Here is a 15270-nt window from a genome sequence, read left to right as displayed (position 1 = left end):
TGGGACAGGGATTGGCTCGAAGTGCATGTTTAACCAAGACCTGGGTCAAGTAAAACTTGTCCAAAAGGAAGAAACAGTTAAGGGACTCGGGAGGAAGGAGAAAACCCGGGAGCTGTTGGATCGACATCTGTCTTCCAATATACAAAGTTCCAACGTGTGTGGAAAGGAGTCCCCACCTCTTTTGCAGTTCTAAAGTGTGCAACCAGTCAGTCCCTTTCAAAGGAGGCCGTGGGAGAAGGGAGTCTGAGTAGAGGAGTTTAGCAGCTGTCCTGGGCCTGCCACTGAAGGCAGGTGCCAGGCAGGACCCTGTGATAGAGGTTCTACTTCTGAGGATTCCTAATCCCAAAACCAGATTATCCAGGCGCCCCATGGACATGCTTTTTTCCTGGAGCCTTCCTGCTCCCAAGGGAAACCAATCCTCCAGGGGTAGAGGTGGCCCAAGGTCACAGGCCCCTTCCAAGTACTCAGAGCACAGCCCTCTGGGCTGCCCAGACCCAGTCCTTGCCTTGGCTTGCACCTGGGCTTGAGTGATCCACTCCAAGGTGTAGCCTTCCTATTGGTGGTCCTCTCTACACTGCCCTGGGCTGCAGCTACCTTGGACTCCAGGCCGGAATGAAGATACAAGACACACATGAAAAAATGCCTTTTTGTTCAGATTCCTGTCACATGAGACCCCTTTCTCCATAGCCAAAAAGCAGGAGACTGTATTGGTGCAGCACCCCCAGCTCTGAAACCCACCCTCACCCCATTTCTCCCTGTGTGAAGTGTCAGCAGGTTCTAACCTAGTAGATTTGGCTCAGCCTGCAGCCCTCATTAGAATGGGAGAATTGTGTTGTTGAGAAGAAACTGCAACAGCGCTCTTCCCTGAATAACATTCCAACATCACTCAGAAAATTATCTTTCAAATGTTCATAGTTCGACGAACACCAGAATTTGGAAAATTTCTTCTGGTTTCCCTGGTGTCCTTGAGCTACCTTTGTGGGTCAGATGTTGCAGCAGGACTGAGAGGGAGCTGCAGTGGGAAGTCATGCCCCGGAACCAAGTGGAGAGTGTTCATGTGTGCCACCCAGCTAGGAGCTGGGGCTCTGCTGTTCCTTTCTGACCAGCACAAGTGCGGTTGGCCCCACAGATCGGGGGGGGGGGGGGTCACCCCATCAGGCTCCCTAGCTGGGAGAGTCTTAGGACCAGGGGAGCCCGCATTGCTATGCCCCAGTTATGACACCTCCCCTGCCCAGGGGTTTATGAGCTGTGTCTGGTAGTTCAGAAAGCCTGGATCCCTTCCTACAGGAACGTACAGGTTAACTGCAATTGCTCAGGGGTTTGTTTCTGTCCGAAATTTTGTCAAGCTATGTTTTTGCTTTTCTGATCCTTTCAAACTTCCAGAAAAGTTGCAGAAATAGTACAAGAATTCCCATGTGCCAGATACACCAGTTGTGACATTTTGCCAAATTTGTTTTATCTTTTTCTCTATCATTTTTATAAACATGTGTGCACATGTGCACACACACACACGTGCTAAATAATTTGAAAATAACTTGCAGATATATCTGCCCTTTTACCCCTAAATACTTCATTGTGTACTTGCTAAAAACAAAGACAAACTCCTTCCATAACCCGTAGTACAGTGATCGAATTCGGGGACTTTCATATTGGTGTGGTACTGTTATTTAATATGCAATCCATATGCAAATTTCTCCTGTTGGCCATCATGTTCTTGATAGCCACTTTCATTCCCTGATTCAGGATCCAATCTGAGGTTATAAAATGGACTTGCTTTTCACATCTCTTTAGTTTTCTTCAAACTGTACCAGTTCCTTGGCCTTTGCTTATCTTCCACGGCCTTGACATTTTTGAATGGTACAGGCCATGTTGTGTTTGTCTGATGTTTCCTCAGGAATAGATTCAAGTTTTGTGCTTCCAGCCAAAACGAAACAAAACAAGCCACAGCAGTGATGCCGTGTCCTCCTCAGTGCCTCATATCAGGAGGCACGTGATCTCTATTTATCCCATTATTGGTATAGCTTCATTTTAGATTAGCTAAAAAGATTAGACTGTTTGGGCACTTCTCAAATGCCACATGGGAGATGGGAGTTCCATAGGGAAAGGGAGAAGGAGAAGTAATGGAAGGGATTCTCCTCTCCCGGACCTTGTATCAGTTTGCTAGGGCTGCCACAGTCTGCACAACTTGAACAACAGAAATGGATTTCCTCATAGTTCTGGAAGCTGGGGTTCCAAGATCAGGCGCCAGCAAGGTTGGTCTCCTGAGGCCTCTCTCCTCAGCTTGCAGATGACCACCTTCTCCCTGTGTCTTCACAGGTGTCCCTCTGTGGGTCTGTGTCCTTTATCTCTTCCGAGAACAGCAGTCCTACTAGATTAGGACCCACACTAACAACCTCATTTTAACCTATCTCCTCTTATGCCCTCTAAGTACACATTCTGAGGTGCTGGGAGTTAGGGTTTCAACATAGGAATTTTGAAGTGATGCATTTCAACAGTAACATCCCCTCTGGGCTCCTCACCAAATTATCTAAAGCAGCCCCATAGCTTTCAACCTCTGCTCTGTTCTCAGCTCTTTGGTATATTACGTGTTTGTTGATTAATTTATCATGTACCTTTCCTGCTACTGGCCTCGCTGTGTCCGAGTGATTTGCAGCTGTGGTGACAGTGCCTAAAGCAAGTCTTTGTTGGGGGAGGCGCTCAGTGACCAGTGACAGAGACAGAGAAGGAGATGCTCTGGGTCTGACTGTTGTACCTATTGGTATTTGAGAATGCAGTGACTTGTCAGGGTGATCAGTGCAGCAGGGGCCCGGCAGGGCCTCCGTGCAGCCCCCACAGGGAGCGGAGCCAGAGACCAGACAGTGCCAAGGGCGCCTGGCTTACCCAGCATCTGGGCTTGTCATCTGAAGAAACATAAAATTCAATATAAATGCAAATGCATATAGAAATAAAATTTAGATTCAGCACAGAACAAACACCAGGATCAGCTAAAGCTTTAGGCTTCCAGCTGGTCGGCTGCCGTGGGAAGGCCTGGCCAGCCGGTTACCAGGGTCCTCCATTACCCTCCCAGGCCTGGCTTTGCTGGTACAAGATGGGGGCTGGTTTCCCCTTGGCTGCCTCTGAAGGTGACCTAGGGTGCATATGTGCATACATACACGTGTGTGCTCACACATACACATACACACACACACACACACACACACACACACACACACACACACTTGCCCTTGGAAGCTGTCTCTCAGTTGAGTATCTGACCAGAAGGTTAAGTGAAGAGACCCTCTGTTAATGCCTTTGGTTTGACACAAGACAAATAAAATGCCTCTCGCCTTGCAGCTGGCAGCCAGCAGGTCTCCTGCACGCCAGGTGTGGCATATAATACCTGGACCCCCCTTACCAGGTTTGGGCTGGGCTCATGTCTGGACAGTGGGAGCCCGTCTTCTCCAAGGGCAGCTAGATTGCGTGTTCCTAATGTGTTTGAAGGGATCAGACATGAGCGGAGCACTGTGGCTACCATAGGCCAGGGGGGCGACCTCCTTGTCCACTAGAGTCTCCTGCAGCCAGCACGAAAAGGTGACACTCCATCCCACTATGTATGTAGACTCTTGTCCGCGTTCACTGACAGCCTCAAATTTTAGCTACTGCCGGTGGCACTATTAAAATGAGTGAGGTGGGAGGAACAAGCAGCTGTGGAAGGAAACCGTTACCTGCCTGGGGCAGTGAGTCACTTCTCAGCATGTCACTTGGGAAGAGGGAAGCATGCACAGAGCGTGGGGAGTGGGGGGAAGCAGGTGGGATGCGATAGCAGGAAAGAGCTGAGGTATCTGCAGTTCTGCGCTGCCTGCCGCACCTGGGATTTCTCCAGAGCTGTGCACGAAAGCCCATTTCTCAGAAAGATGGGGAGCAGCAGCACCTGTCCTGCACCTGTCCCACACTCTCTTCCTTCCTTCCTACAGGCCAGCCAGCTGGGTGTGTACCGGGCCTTTGTAGATAACTACGGAGTTGCCATGGAAACGGCTGAGAAGTGCTGTCAGGCCAACGCTCAGTTTGCAGAAATCTCTGAGGTACTCGTGACACTGTTCAGACAGGTGCACCCCTCCACCTCCCACGGGTAGGATGTGGGCTGGCCGTTGGTACACCATGACCCGGGAGAACTGGGTGCACCAAACCAAGTTCTGGTGGTAAATCTCAGCTCTGTTTCCAGATGTTTCTGGGTTGGCTCTGTCAGCCTTGTGTGGGGGAGTCTGTTGTGAACAGATAGGAGGAGCAGCTCCATGAGTTCCCTGCCTCTCTAGGGTCCAGGACTCAATTCTGGGGCTCTGCCAAGTCCCCCAGACAGATGCTGTCTTGTACCACCTGTGTGCAGTAAGGAGTGTCTGTAGTTCTGTCTCATGAGCAGAGGTGTGACCATGCGAGTCCCGAGGCCAACTATGCACCTTGTCACTAGAGAGCAGGTGGGGAGGTGTGTTTTGCTCCGTTTCTCTTGTAGCCTGCTGGTGACCTTGCTCACCAGGGAAGCTGAGCCCTAGCACAGGGCGTGGAGCTGCTATAGCTGCTCTCTCTAGACCCACGTGGGCAGAAAGCTCCAGGCTGGAGCTCCAGGAGGACTGAAACCTCAAGCCCCCAGTATTAGCATGAGGGGCCTCAAAAGACTTTCTCAGATACACAGGACAAGTGACCTGTTGGGGCTGGTGGCCATGCCTGGACCAGGACCTGCAGTGCCTGCCTCCCTGGGTTCCCGGCGGGGGTTTTCCCCACCCTTCCACATCCTGTTTCTACCCTCTGCATTGGGGTGACATTTCCTCTTTCTGGGCCTGTCATCACTTGTGATGCCTCCAGCTCCTCGGAGCTCTGACTTGCCTTCCCTCCACCAAACAAGGATTCTAGATGGAAAGACTCCAAGGGAGAAATTAGCATAAGAAAGATAAATGGAAACTAGAAATAGGGAGTGAGTGGGGTCTCCCTTGCTGAGAGACAATCATACCCTATCATACCTGGCTTTGTTCCGGGGGCTTTGTGCCATTTTGTAATTTATCATGAGACGTGGCATGTTGTGGGTGCTGATCGTCCCTCACTCATGGTGGTAATGGGTGCCATGCTGTTCCTCCAGAGCCCGTGGGGCCATCCACTCCCTGCCTGGTGCTGCTGGTAACAGGCTGCATGCACCCAGGGTTCCAGGCTGGCTCCAGATGTCCCTCCCTGTCATTTAGACCGTATCTTTCTTTAGGTCATTCACTTAGCAACCCCCCCCCCCCCACCCCTGACAGCTGCAATGTTGGCACAGAATCCTGAGTGACCTTGACAAATTAGAGACCTAATCCTTTAAGAGCAGGCTCCAGTTAAATGGAGCCAAGTTCAAGTCCACCTAGACAGGCTTCTAGAAGAGGAGGGAGGAAACAATGATGGGACACCAACCCAGGGTCACGTGGTCCCACTGACCATGCACAAGTGGGAATCTGAGCTGAGGCAGGGATGCTGGGAGGGCGACAGCATCTTGGGGCCAGCCGAAAGCTTGTACTTTGGAGGCATCATCCACTTTGGTTCTCCACCTATATTTTTTAAAGAGACTCAGAGAGATTGGAACCACCCAGACAGAGCAAAATGGAGCCAAAGGAAACAGAAGCAGCAGGCTGTGTAGAGGTTCACTCTGGGGGTCAGAACTCAGACGTGGGGAGTGGATGGTCACCTCCAGGAGAGGGAGCTGTGGAGCCATGGTCCCTCATCTCCCAGTCCTGAAAATGAGCCAGGGCAGTTTCCAGTTAGGCCAGAGCTGCCTAAGCTGGGATTCATGGAATGCCAGCTCCCACATGATGGAGTTCTGGGAAAAGGGCCTCTGGAATCAAGTTAAGTATGAGAACTGGGGGATTAAGCCAAATCATAAGTTTCCTTGAGACAGGATTTCTGGAGCTCTCTCTGCATGCTAATGTGCATGGGACTGTCCAGGGGCATGTGGTGTGAAGGCTGCCTCCCAGGCCCACGTGAGCATGGACCCTGATTTTTACAGAGGCTCAGGTTCAGCTCTCACATGCCCTCATACCCCCCACACCCTTTTGGAACTGCTGAGGCAGATGTTCGGAGGAATAATCACTGTGAGGGCCATTAAACTCTCAAGAGAGGTTCCAAAGAGCATTGTGGAGTTTGGTCCCAAGGAGCTTAAGATACCATCATTTGTAGTCTTGAGAAGTTTACCACAGTGCAAGAGGTTGGGAGAGCCATGTCTGAGTCCCTTCCTCTTCCCATGCTGTTTTTGTTGTTGTTCAGCAGCCTAGTAATGGGATTAACCATAGCTTCTTTCCAGAGATGATTTCAGGTACGCAGGCATCTTATATCCTGGCTTTTCTTGGTACCTTGGACCAAATCAGTGAATCCTTTGATGCAGTTGTGTGAAAGCATGACCTACCCACTGAAAAGCTCTGCTCTCCTCCTGGGGATCATAGCACCTCTTTGTTAGCAGCTACAGGCATACCTTGCTTAAGTACACTTTGCAGATCCTGTGTTTTTTACATATTGAAGGTTTGTGGCATCCCTGTATTGAGCAAATCTGTCAGTGCCACCTTCCCAACAGCATTTGCTCACTGTGTCAAATTTTGGTAATTCTCAGGCTATTTCAAGCTTGTGCAATATTATTATATTTCTTTTTTTTTTCAAAAATTTTTTAATGTTTATTTATTTTTGAGAGAGACAGAGACAGAATGCGAGTGGAGGAGGGTAGAGAGAGAGGGAGACACAGAATCCGAAGCAGGCTCCAGGCTCCAAACTGTCAGCACAGAGCTCAACGCAGGGCTCGAACTCATGAGCTGTGAGACCATGACCTGAGCTGAAGTTGTACAGTCAACCGACTGAGCCACCCAGGCACCCCTTTTTATTATATTTCTTATGATGATCTGTGATCATTGATTATGATTGCTGAAAGCTTAGTTGATGGTTAACATTCTTTAGCAATAAAGCATTTTTTAATGAAGGTATATACATTGCTTATAGACATGATGCTGTCGATCACTTAATAGACTACAATGTACTGGTAAACATAATTTTTATATGCACTGGAAAACAAAAAAAAAATTCATTGGGCTTGCTTTTTTGCGATTTTTGCTTTATTGCAGTGGTCCAGAACCATACCCGCAGCACCCCGAGGTATGCCGGTATATTTGCAAAGTCAGGAGAGGGTGGGGAGGAGGTGGAATCCAGTGTTAGTCTCAGTGGTGGTGGGGCTGCCCTGGCCATTTCTAAAGGTGACTGCCCTTCACACTTTCCAGCCCCCTTGCCCACTGTTTAACTTCTCTGAGAAAACACTTCTATGCATTTAGGGAGGGCACTGCGATTTGCCTTGTTTTTATAGGATTCCTTATGTCACAGGCTCTTGAGCAGGGGTGATCTTTGTCCCAAGCGACAACTTAGCAATGCCTGGGGATTTTTGATTGTCATAGCAGGAGGAAGGTGTGCTGCTATATCAATAGATAGAGGCCAGGAATGCTGCTCGGTGGCCTGAGGTGCACAAGACAGGCCCCCACAGTAAGAGAATTTCTGTCCCCAAGTATCAACAGTTCCAGATGAACCTACAGCACCTAGGGCATGCCTTGTGTTCTGCCCATCCTGTATTTCATGCTATGGTCCAGGATGCCCCATAAAGCTTGCCTCAACTAAGATTTTTTGCAGTGAGTGAAGGGTGAGTTTTCTTGCTAAAGGTTTCTGACCACAGAACGTCCTGCCACATCAAAGCCGCGTCAGTTGTCCTGTATGAAAATGTGCTTTTCTCTTTGCAGAACCTGAGAGCCAGAAGCAACAAGGATGCCAAGGATCAGACGACCAAGAACTCTTTGGAAAGTGAGTTCTCTATGCCGAGGCCTCTTCGTGCTCCCTGTGGGGCAGCTGCTGCGAGAGGATAGGGCATTGGCTGCAAAAACAAACATGGCACCCAGTTGGGTCAGCCTCTGGCTCCTTTGCTGTTCCTGACTTCCAATACTGAGAGCAGGGATGTGGAAAAAGTGGCATTGGATATGGCAGGGTGGGGAAGGACACAGGCAGGACCAGCTTGCCACCAACAGTAGCAACCAGGAAGAATGGGAGGGTTTTGCAAACGCCCACCAATCAGGCACTGCTGGGCGTTTAAAATGTCATCATGTTCTCCCCAGCAGCCCTGTGAGGAATATTTTGTTTTCCCTTTTTTCAGATGACAAAACAGATTTAGAATGAAAGTAACCCATATGGAACACAGGTCCTAAGTGGCCAGGCAGGGATAAAGCCAGAGTCATCAGGCTCCCAGGCCTGTGTGTTCAGCCTCCTCCTTCACTCTGGGCAAAGAGCAGGGGATCAGAACTGATAAGTCACTTCTCAGTTGTGGTTGTTAGGACAGCATGAATAGTTACAGAGAACAGCAGCCATGGCTCTGGTACCAGACCTTCACCATGCTCTGAGTCTCAGTTTCTCATCTGTAAAACGGGAATAAATAACAATGCATGTCTTATGGTAGTCGTGGGAATCACATGAGGAAATGTATCTGACTTGTGTCAGAACACATCTAAGCATCCATGCCCGTGATGGGCTGGGCTTGACATCGTCAGGGAGAAGTGGGGGCTGCCAAGGCTGGCCAGGGTTTCTGTGCTGCTGGAGTCCAGCTGTCTGAAAACACTTGAAAGCCAAGAGCTATGTTGGCAGCTGAGTTAGTTTCTGCCAGCCTCAGAATCAGGCCTCCAAACTGCGCCGAGATGGACATCACTAGCAGTGTGCCAGTCTGCTTCTGGGGGACCCACCAGGCCAGAGAGCAGGTGTCCCGCCAGGGTTGGCATCCTTGCCAGCCCATCTGTAGCCGAGTGCAGGTGGCCTCCCCAACCCCAGAGGGAGGAGCATCAACTTGGGTTCTGACCAGTAGCTCTGGACTCAGCTTAAATGTTACGGACCAAAATCTCAAAGCCACATGCTTGGCCTTCTAGGTGCTTGGGGTTTGTTTGCCCTTGTCACTGGGGATGGGTAGTTCCCAGGGGATGTGGAGGTTGGGCTGGGCTGCTCCCTAAGCCCAAGCACTTACAGCAAGGACAGGCAGGCGGGTGGTCTGGTGCTGCTTTCTCCATGCCTGGCCACCTCTCACCTGCCCTGCCCATCTCTCTGCAGCCCTGCTCTACAAGCCTGTGGACCGGGTGACGCGCAGCACGCTGGTTCTGCATGTGAGTCACTCCACCCGGGACCTTCTCACCCTGGGGTTCTTGGCTTCTGTTGTTCTGGGCCTGACACTGATGTTTGTCAGTGCTGCCCAGCCATTCCCCCTTTTCCTGCCACATACCTTTGTTGAATATGCAGAAATGAGGGGCTCATGGCAGGGAAGAAAGCAGGTTCTGGAGCTGTCCTGGGTGCTCTCGTAGGAGGCAGTGCAGGGAGGGAGTGCCCTGTCCCACGTAGGAAGGGCCTCTTGGTCCCAGTGCATGAAACGAGCCTCCAAGGTAGATGGGGTGAGGACACAGACAGCAGGTGCATTCCAGGCCCGTGAGGATGACCACGGCCTTGCAACCTGGGGAGAGGGAGCATGGGGAGAGCTCACTTCAGTGGGGCTGCTCCTAAAGGCAGTGGGGGAAACAAAAATGGCCCCTAATCCTACTGCCCAGGTGGCCCTTTTCATTTATGTTTAGAGCAAGTTGTACATGCGTGGTTGTTTGTTTTTTTTTTTTAATTCACAATCAAGTCACAAAAGTGTGTGAGGTTTCCTTTCCTGTTTCTTCCCCACAAAGGAGCCAGCACCACAGGGAATCTTTCATGCACATGCCAACATACCTGAACATTTTTTTTGTAATTATACAGAAGGCATCATGCTATACATATCGTTCCACACTGTGCTTTTTTTTTCCTCTTAATATGATACGGTAGATATTGTCCTACTTCAGCCCAAACAGCTCTGCCTGTAGTATTTAAGCCATGTAGCATTCTGTCGAGTGCACATTTCATAATACCTCACTCTCCTCCAGTTAAGAGGGAGATGAAAGGCGTGGTTTGGGAGGCTCTGGCAGGTGACCCAATGGAGTGTTGGAGACCTTTATTCTGTCCCCTCGCTGAGCTGAGCGTCCTGATAGGGAGAAGACAGAGCCACCCTGGGGGGTGATGTGGGGGTTCTGGGACCACTGACACCAGAACCTTCCTCCAGACTTGTTTCACCTCTGCAGGGGGGTTCTCACCAAGGGGGATTTGAGAGCTAAGTTCTCTCCAGGGCAGAGTTTGTTTCTCTGAACCAGGGTGCTGTTGACCTTGAGCACAAATTATACACGTTCCTGGTGAAGGAGTCAACATTTCCCTCTCGATTCTTTTTTTTTTTTTTAATTTTATTTAAATCCAAGTTAGTTAACGTATAGTGTAATAATGGTTTCAGGAGTAGAATTCAGTGACTCATCACTTACATATAACACCCACTGCTCATCCCAACAAGTGCCCTCCTTAGTGCCCATCACCCATTTAGACCATGCTCCCACCCAACTCCCCTCCAGCAACCCTTATAGTTTGTTCTCTATGTTTAAGAGTCTCTTATGGTTTGCCTGCCTCTCTGTTTTTATCTTATTTGAGAGGTTCAGTCTCTAAAGGGGGAGGAGCCAGGAAGGCCAGGTGCTTTTCTCCTGAGCTTACACAGACAAGTGGTCTTAGAGGAGACTGATTCTGCCCCCTAGGGGCATGTCGGAGACATTGTCGCTTGTCACAGCTGCAAAGGAAGAGGAGTGCTAGCTAGCATCTAGTGGGTAGAGGCCAGGGATGGGGAGCTGACATCCTACAGTGCACAGGACAGCCCCCACCACAAGGAATGATCCAACCCAGAGTGTTAGGGCCGAAGATGGAGAATCCTGCCCTAGCTCCTGAGAGTGGAAACGCTTATTGGCAGCATGCACACAGCATGGGCTTATGGGAGCACCGTCTAGGTTTAGGACCTGCTTGTGGGGTGATACTCGTGCAAGCACTACCCGCATAGCCCTAGCCTGTCTAGAGATGGTGGTGACGCTTGGCAAGCTGGTGGCCCTGGGTCTTCCCAGTGTGTGTCTACAGTTTGCACACAGTGGTGGGGCCTGGGCTGTGCTGTCTCTGATTTGAGTCCTCTCTTCGCCCGACACAGGACTTGCTGAAGCACACGCCCTCCAGCCACCCAGACCACCCTCTGCTGCAGGATGCCCTACGTATCTCACAGAACTTCTTGTCCAGCATCAACGAGGAGATCACGCCCCGCCGCCAGTCCATGACTGTGAAGAAGGGAGAGGTGAGCGGGACTGGAGATGGTCTGGGTTTGCTAGCCTGCCCCACCAGGCAAGGGGAATTCAGGGCACCTTTCTCGTCTTTGGCAGACTGTGCCTGCCATTCAGCCTAACACAGAAAATGTGTTACCTTTCAGGGTCTTTGACGCTGGCAGGGTAAAAATCCCATGTGTGGGGAGTCAGGGTGGAGTTACAGGGCTGCACGCCTCACTTGGCTACCTCTTCTTCCATCGTGGCAGGTTGTATCCACAGCACCCCTTCTTTTCCTCACACCCTTGTCAGCTCATGGTCTGACTGGTGAGAAGGAGGATGTCATTTTGTCTGCCTGGAACTACATGGTTCCTTCTCAGTCTTCTTTCATTAAAAAACAGTCCCAGGTTTTCCCTGCTATCCAAAGGTAGAGTGTTCCTGTGAAATCTTTTGTAAACTGGAGCGCCTGGGTGGCTCAGTCGGTTGAGCATCCAACTCTTGATTTCAGCTCAGGTCATGATCTCACAGTTATGGGTTCAAGCCCTGCATTGGGGTCTGTGCTGACAGGATTCTCTCTCTCTCTCTCTCTCTCTCTCTCTTTCTCTCTCTCTCCCCCCCCTCTCTCTCCCCCCTCTCTCTCCCTCTCTCTCCCTCCCTCTCCCTCTCCCTCTCCCTCTCCCTCTCCCTCTCCCTCTCCCCCCCCCGCTCTCTCTCTCTCTCTGACCCTCCCCTGCTCACGTTCTCTCTCTACCTCAAAATAAATAAGTAAACTTAACAAAAAATCGTTTGTAAACTGAAATGGTGTAAAATGAAGAAGCCATTACCATTTGTAAAAGTGAAAATCTTCGGATTTATTTTTGTTACTGAAAACAGATACTAACATAGGTCTTTGGTAAAAGTAAAGTGGTATAACACAGATTTGGTAGCTAGCACAGGAAATCCGTATGATCAGATTTAAGGAATTAAAAGGAAAAAAGAAAGGGAGGTACATGCAGTTTATAGGCCTGACTTGTCTTCAGCTAAGAGGATTCTCCTTCGTCCTCCTCCTCCCTCCTTGCCTAACAGAGACCCCTGGTCTTTATCTCCCTGCACATCATTGATAACAGGATATAGAACAGAGGGGCTAAGAATGCATGGACCCAGCCTGCCCCAGTGGCCTCTGACCTTTCTGGGAGGGGCCCAGTGCGATGCTAGGCAGGTGCCATCCTGGGCGGGCAGCACTTAGTGAGAGAGCAGAGTTGTATATATCTGGAGGCCGGCGCCCCACACAAGCATGAGCATCTATTATCAGAAGTAGCACCATGGCAAGGGAAGCTGACCTACCTCTGGGGTCTTATGCAGGGACAGGAGCCATACAGCCCAGGCAGGACATGGCTGGCAGTGAACCTGACTGTAGTTGCCACCGAAAGCCACTTCTTCCTTCCAGTTCATGTGCTAGGTGCTCGGCACTGAGGCCTGACCCTCCCATCTCAGGGTTTCTTCTCCTCCTGCCTGGGCTGATGGGCAGGCCACTCTCAGATCTGTCTTCCCCACTCCTCTTTGGGAAGTGGTACCTAAGTGCTGAGCAGAAAGCTCCCATGTGCCCAGAGTCTCATCAGGCTTGACCATGAGTGACAGGCTTGGTGGGATTTCTCCTGGTGGACCTGGGCCAGGAAGGACCAAGGAGGAGAGAGGTATCCCCTCCAGTCCACCCTCTGTGCTTGACCAGAGCCTGGAGCCAGGCCGACATAGAGATCCAATGCCAGCATCGCTGTGAACTCACTACCACGCAGCCTGGACGATGCTTGCTCCTCCTCTCTGGGCCTGTCCCTCCTTTTTACAGCAGGATGGGAATGCGGGCCCACTTTGCCTGAGCACCCAAAGGGGCACAGTTTATGGAAAGAGCCCTGCCAGCCAACATACAGAAGCAGTCTCTGAGCTCATAGAAGGCAGAAGTGGGTCCCCAGCACCTCCTAAGACCTCCACACCCAGCTGTCCAGTGGCCAGAACCTGGGGGTTCAGATCTCATTTCCTGAAGCAACAACGGGGCCCTGCCCCTGGTTCACTCCTGCCCCAAGTTTAGGGACCCCGAAGGAGTGCCAAGCTCTGGCCTCCCTAACTGGATGTGGGATTTGCTTCTGCCCAGTCCACTTATACTGAGTGCGTTTGTGCCCAGCTCCTAGGACACCTGCTCTGTCTCCTTTGCCGACTGTTCTTTTATGACAGCACTGTCCTCCTGGGAAGCAAACATGTGAGTCCTTTTTCCTCTCAGCTTTTCTTATGATGCTGAGTCTGACCTCAGCCCCCCTATCCTGCTGTTCAGGATCCCTGGAGAGAAATCCCTTCTTGCTCTTCGGATCTGTGGAGGCAGCTGCCCTAGGGAATTGAGGAAAATTGGGAGTTGGCAGCCCTGCCCTTGTTCCCACATCTGTTATCACAGGCTTCCTTCGTGCGGACCCACGGTCAGGGTCTCAGGACCACCAGACAGGAAATATGTAGGGGCTGGGCACTTCATGAGGACAAGGGCTTTTATCTGTACCCACCCTCTCCCCCATCAGCATCTGGCCCTGTTGGCTTTGATGATACTTGCTCAGTGGGAGGGATCACCTGGGTGCCTCAGCTGCGAGAGAAGGGAGAAGCAAATGCTCTCTGAAACACCGTGAGTCTGACTCGCATGCACCTCCTCTCCCTCCCACGCATGGTAAGGGTGGTGGTGGCCAGCCCAGTATGACAGCAGGTGCCCACACTCATGCTCCCCACCCCCACCGTTCCAGGAGCAGACATCACTATTCAGTCGGGCACTTACACTCTGAGCTGACTGCAGCCTGAGTGTCCTCCTCAGTGTATCCTCTCAGGGTGCCCAACCCAGCTTACAGTCCCCAGTGTGGTAGAAAGGATGCTACTTGGATAAGCATCAGACATGAAGAGGAGAGAAGGATGAGGATGGCAGTAGTGTGTGGTAAGTCCTAATTTTTCATCTCAAGGAATCAGTGTGCAAATCGACAAATTGAATAAATCAAGTCAGTGAATCAAGGATCAGAGGTATGAGCATACCTTCCAAAATTATAAAATCTCCAGAATTAAATAGGGAAAGAGAGTAACTGGGAAGTATAATTGGGAGTAAGAAATAAATGGAGGAAACTTGCTATTCGTAAAATACTATTATTTGATTTATTCTGATTTGGTTATAGTTCTTTAATAAAAAAATATTTTAAAGCTTAAAAAAAAAGGATGTTATAAGGGTAGTCTCCCAACCTGGGTTTAGTCCTGCCCACTACTTACCAGTGGTATTGATTTGGGAAGTCCCTATTTCTTTGCTGAGTGTCCATATTCTCTGAGGACAGTGACTCAGGGCCTGTGGCCCCTCCCTAGGGTTGTTGTGAGGCAGAAAGGATCTCATGACCTCTGAGGGACTGTCTAAAAACAGGGGGTGATGATTTCCTCACATGGACACTGTCCATATTGTAGATGTGGGGAGAGCACCCTCTACATCACCAGTCAGGAGGGAATCTGCAGGTCCCAGGAGGGGTGGGAGCTGCGGGCTACTTCCTCTTAGAACTTGCAGCTGGGGAGTACCTGAGATTTGGAAATACCTGTTGTTTTTTTTTCCTGTGTTCCTGTCTCTAAATTTGGTATATGACATTGAATATCAAGTTTCCAAAAGAAGAGAGGAAGTGGGCTTCTGAGTTCTCTTCATGACTCTGTGAAGTCAGGAGGTATTTTCCAGGTGAGGACACTGAAGCTCAGAAAGGTTGAAGAAATTGGCCACAGTCACACAGCCACTAAGTAGCTAACCCAGGATGTGAGGCCAAATGTGCCCTGGCACCTGTGTTCATCACAGGTGTGTTATGATTTATCGTCACTCCCACTCTCCCCTGACACTCCTTTGAACCAATGTCCACCCCTCGTCTGGTCCATGTATGAAGAGTTACCTGGGCATAGGTGGTCACAAGGAGGAGAAAGTGCCCCTTTGGTTCAGCATGCTACTAGAGTCTTAAGCACTGAGTGGAGCCCCTTCCCCTGCTTCTCCTGCTGGGAACATGTCGGTGAATAGGGGTTGAGGGGGGGTGTCTCTGTTTCTAGCTCTCTCAGCAGTTTCTGGGGAGAG

General features: G+C 50.5%; 1 protein-coding gene across 3 annotated transcripts in view; it reads left to right on the top strand.

The window, feature by feature from the left end:
- The window catches only part of BCR (BCR activator of RhoGEF and GTPase), a 128177-nt gene that overhangs the window by 75038 nt on the left and 37869 nt on the right, over positions 1–15270 (top strand). For all 3 annotated transcript variants that reach the window (XM_043557900.1, XM_043557902.1, XM_043557901.1), the window contains exons 5-8: positions 3954–4061; positions 7761–7821; positions 9106–9158; positions 11078–11218. In XM_043557900.1, the coding sequence (XP_043413835.1) occupies positions 3954–4061; positions 7761–7821; positions 9106–9158; positions 11078–11218 (363 nt within the window). The remainder of the gene's footprint in view (positions 1–3953; positions 4062–7760; positions 7822–9105; positions 9159–11077; positions 11219–15270) is intronic.

This window comes from Prionailurus bengalensis, chromosome D3, assembly GCF_016509475.1.
Source record: "Prionailurus bengalensis isolate Pbe53 chromosome D3, Fcat_Pben_1.1_paternal_pri, whole genome shotgun sequence".
In the NCBI taxonomy this organism is placed as follows: domain Eukaryota; kingdom Metazoa; phylum Chordata; class Mammalia; order Carnivora; family Felidae; genus Prionailurus; species Prionailurus bengalensis.
This window is presented reverse-complemented; position numbering and strand designations above follow the sequence as displayed.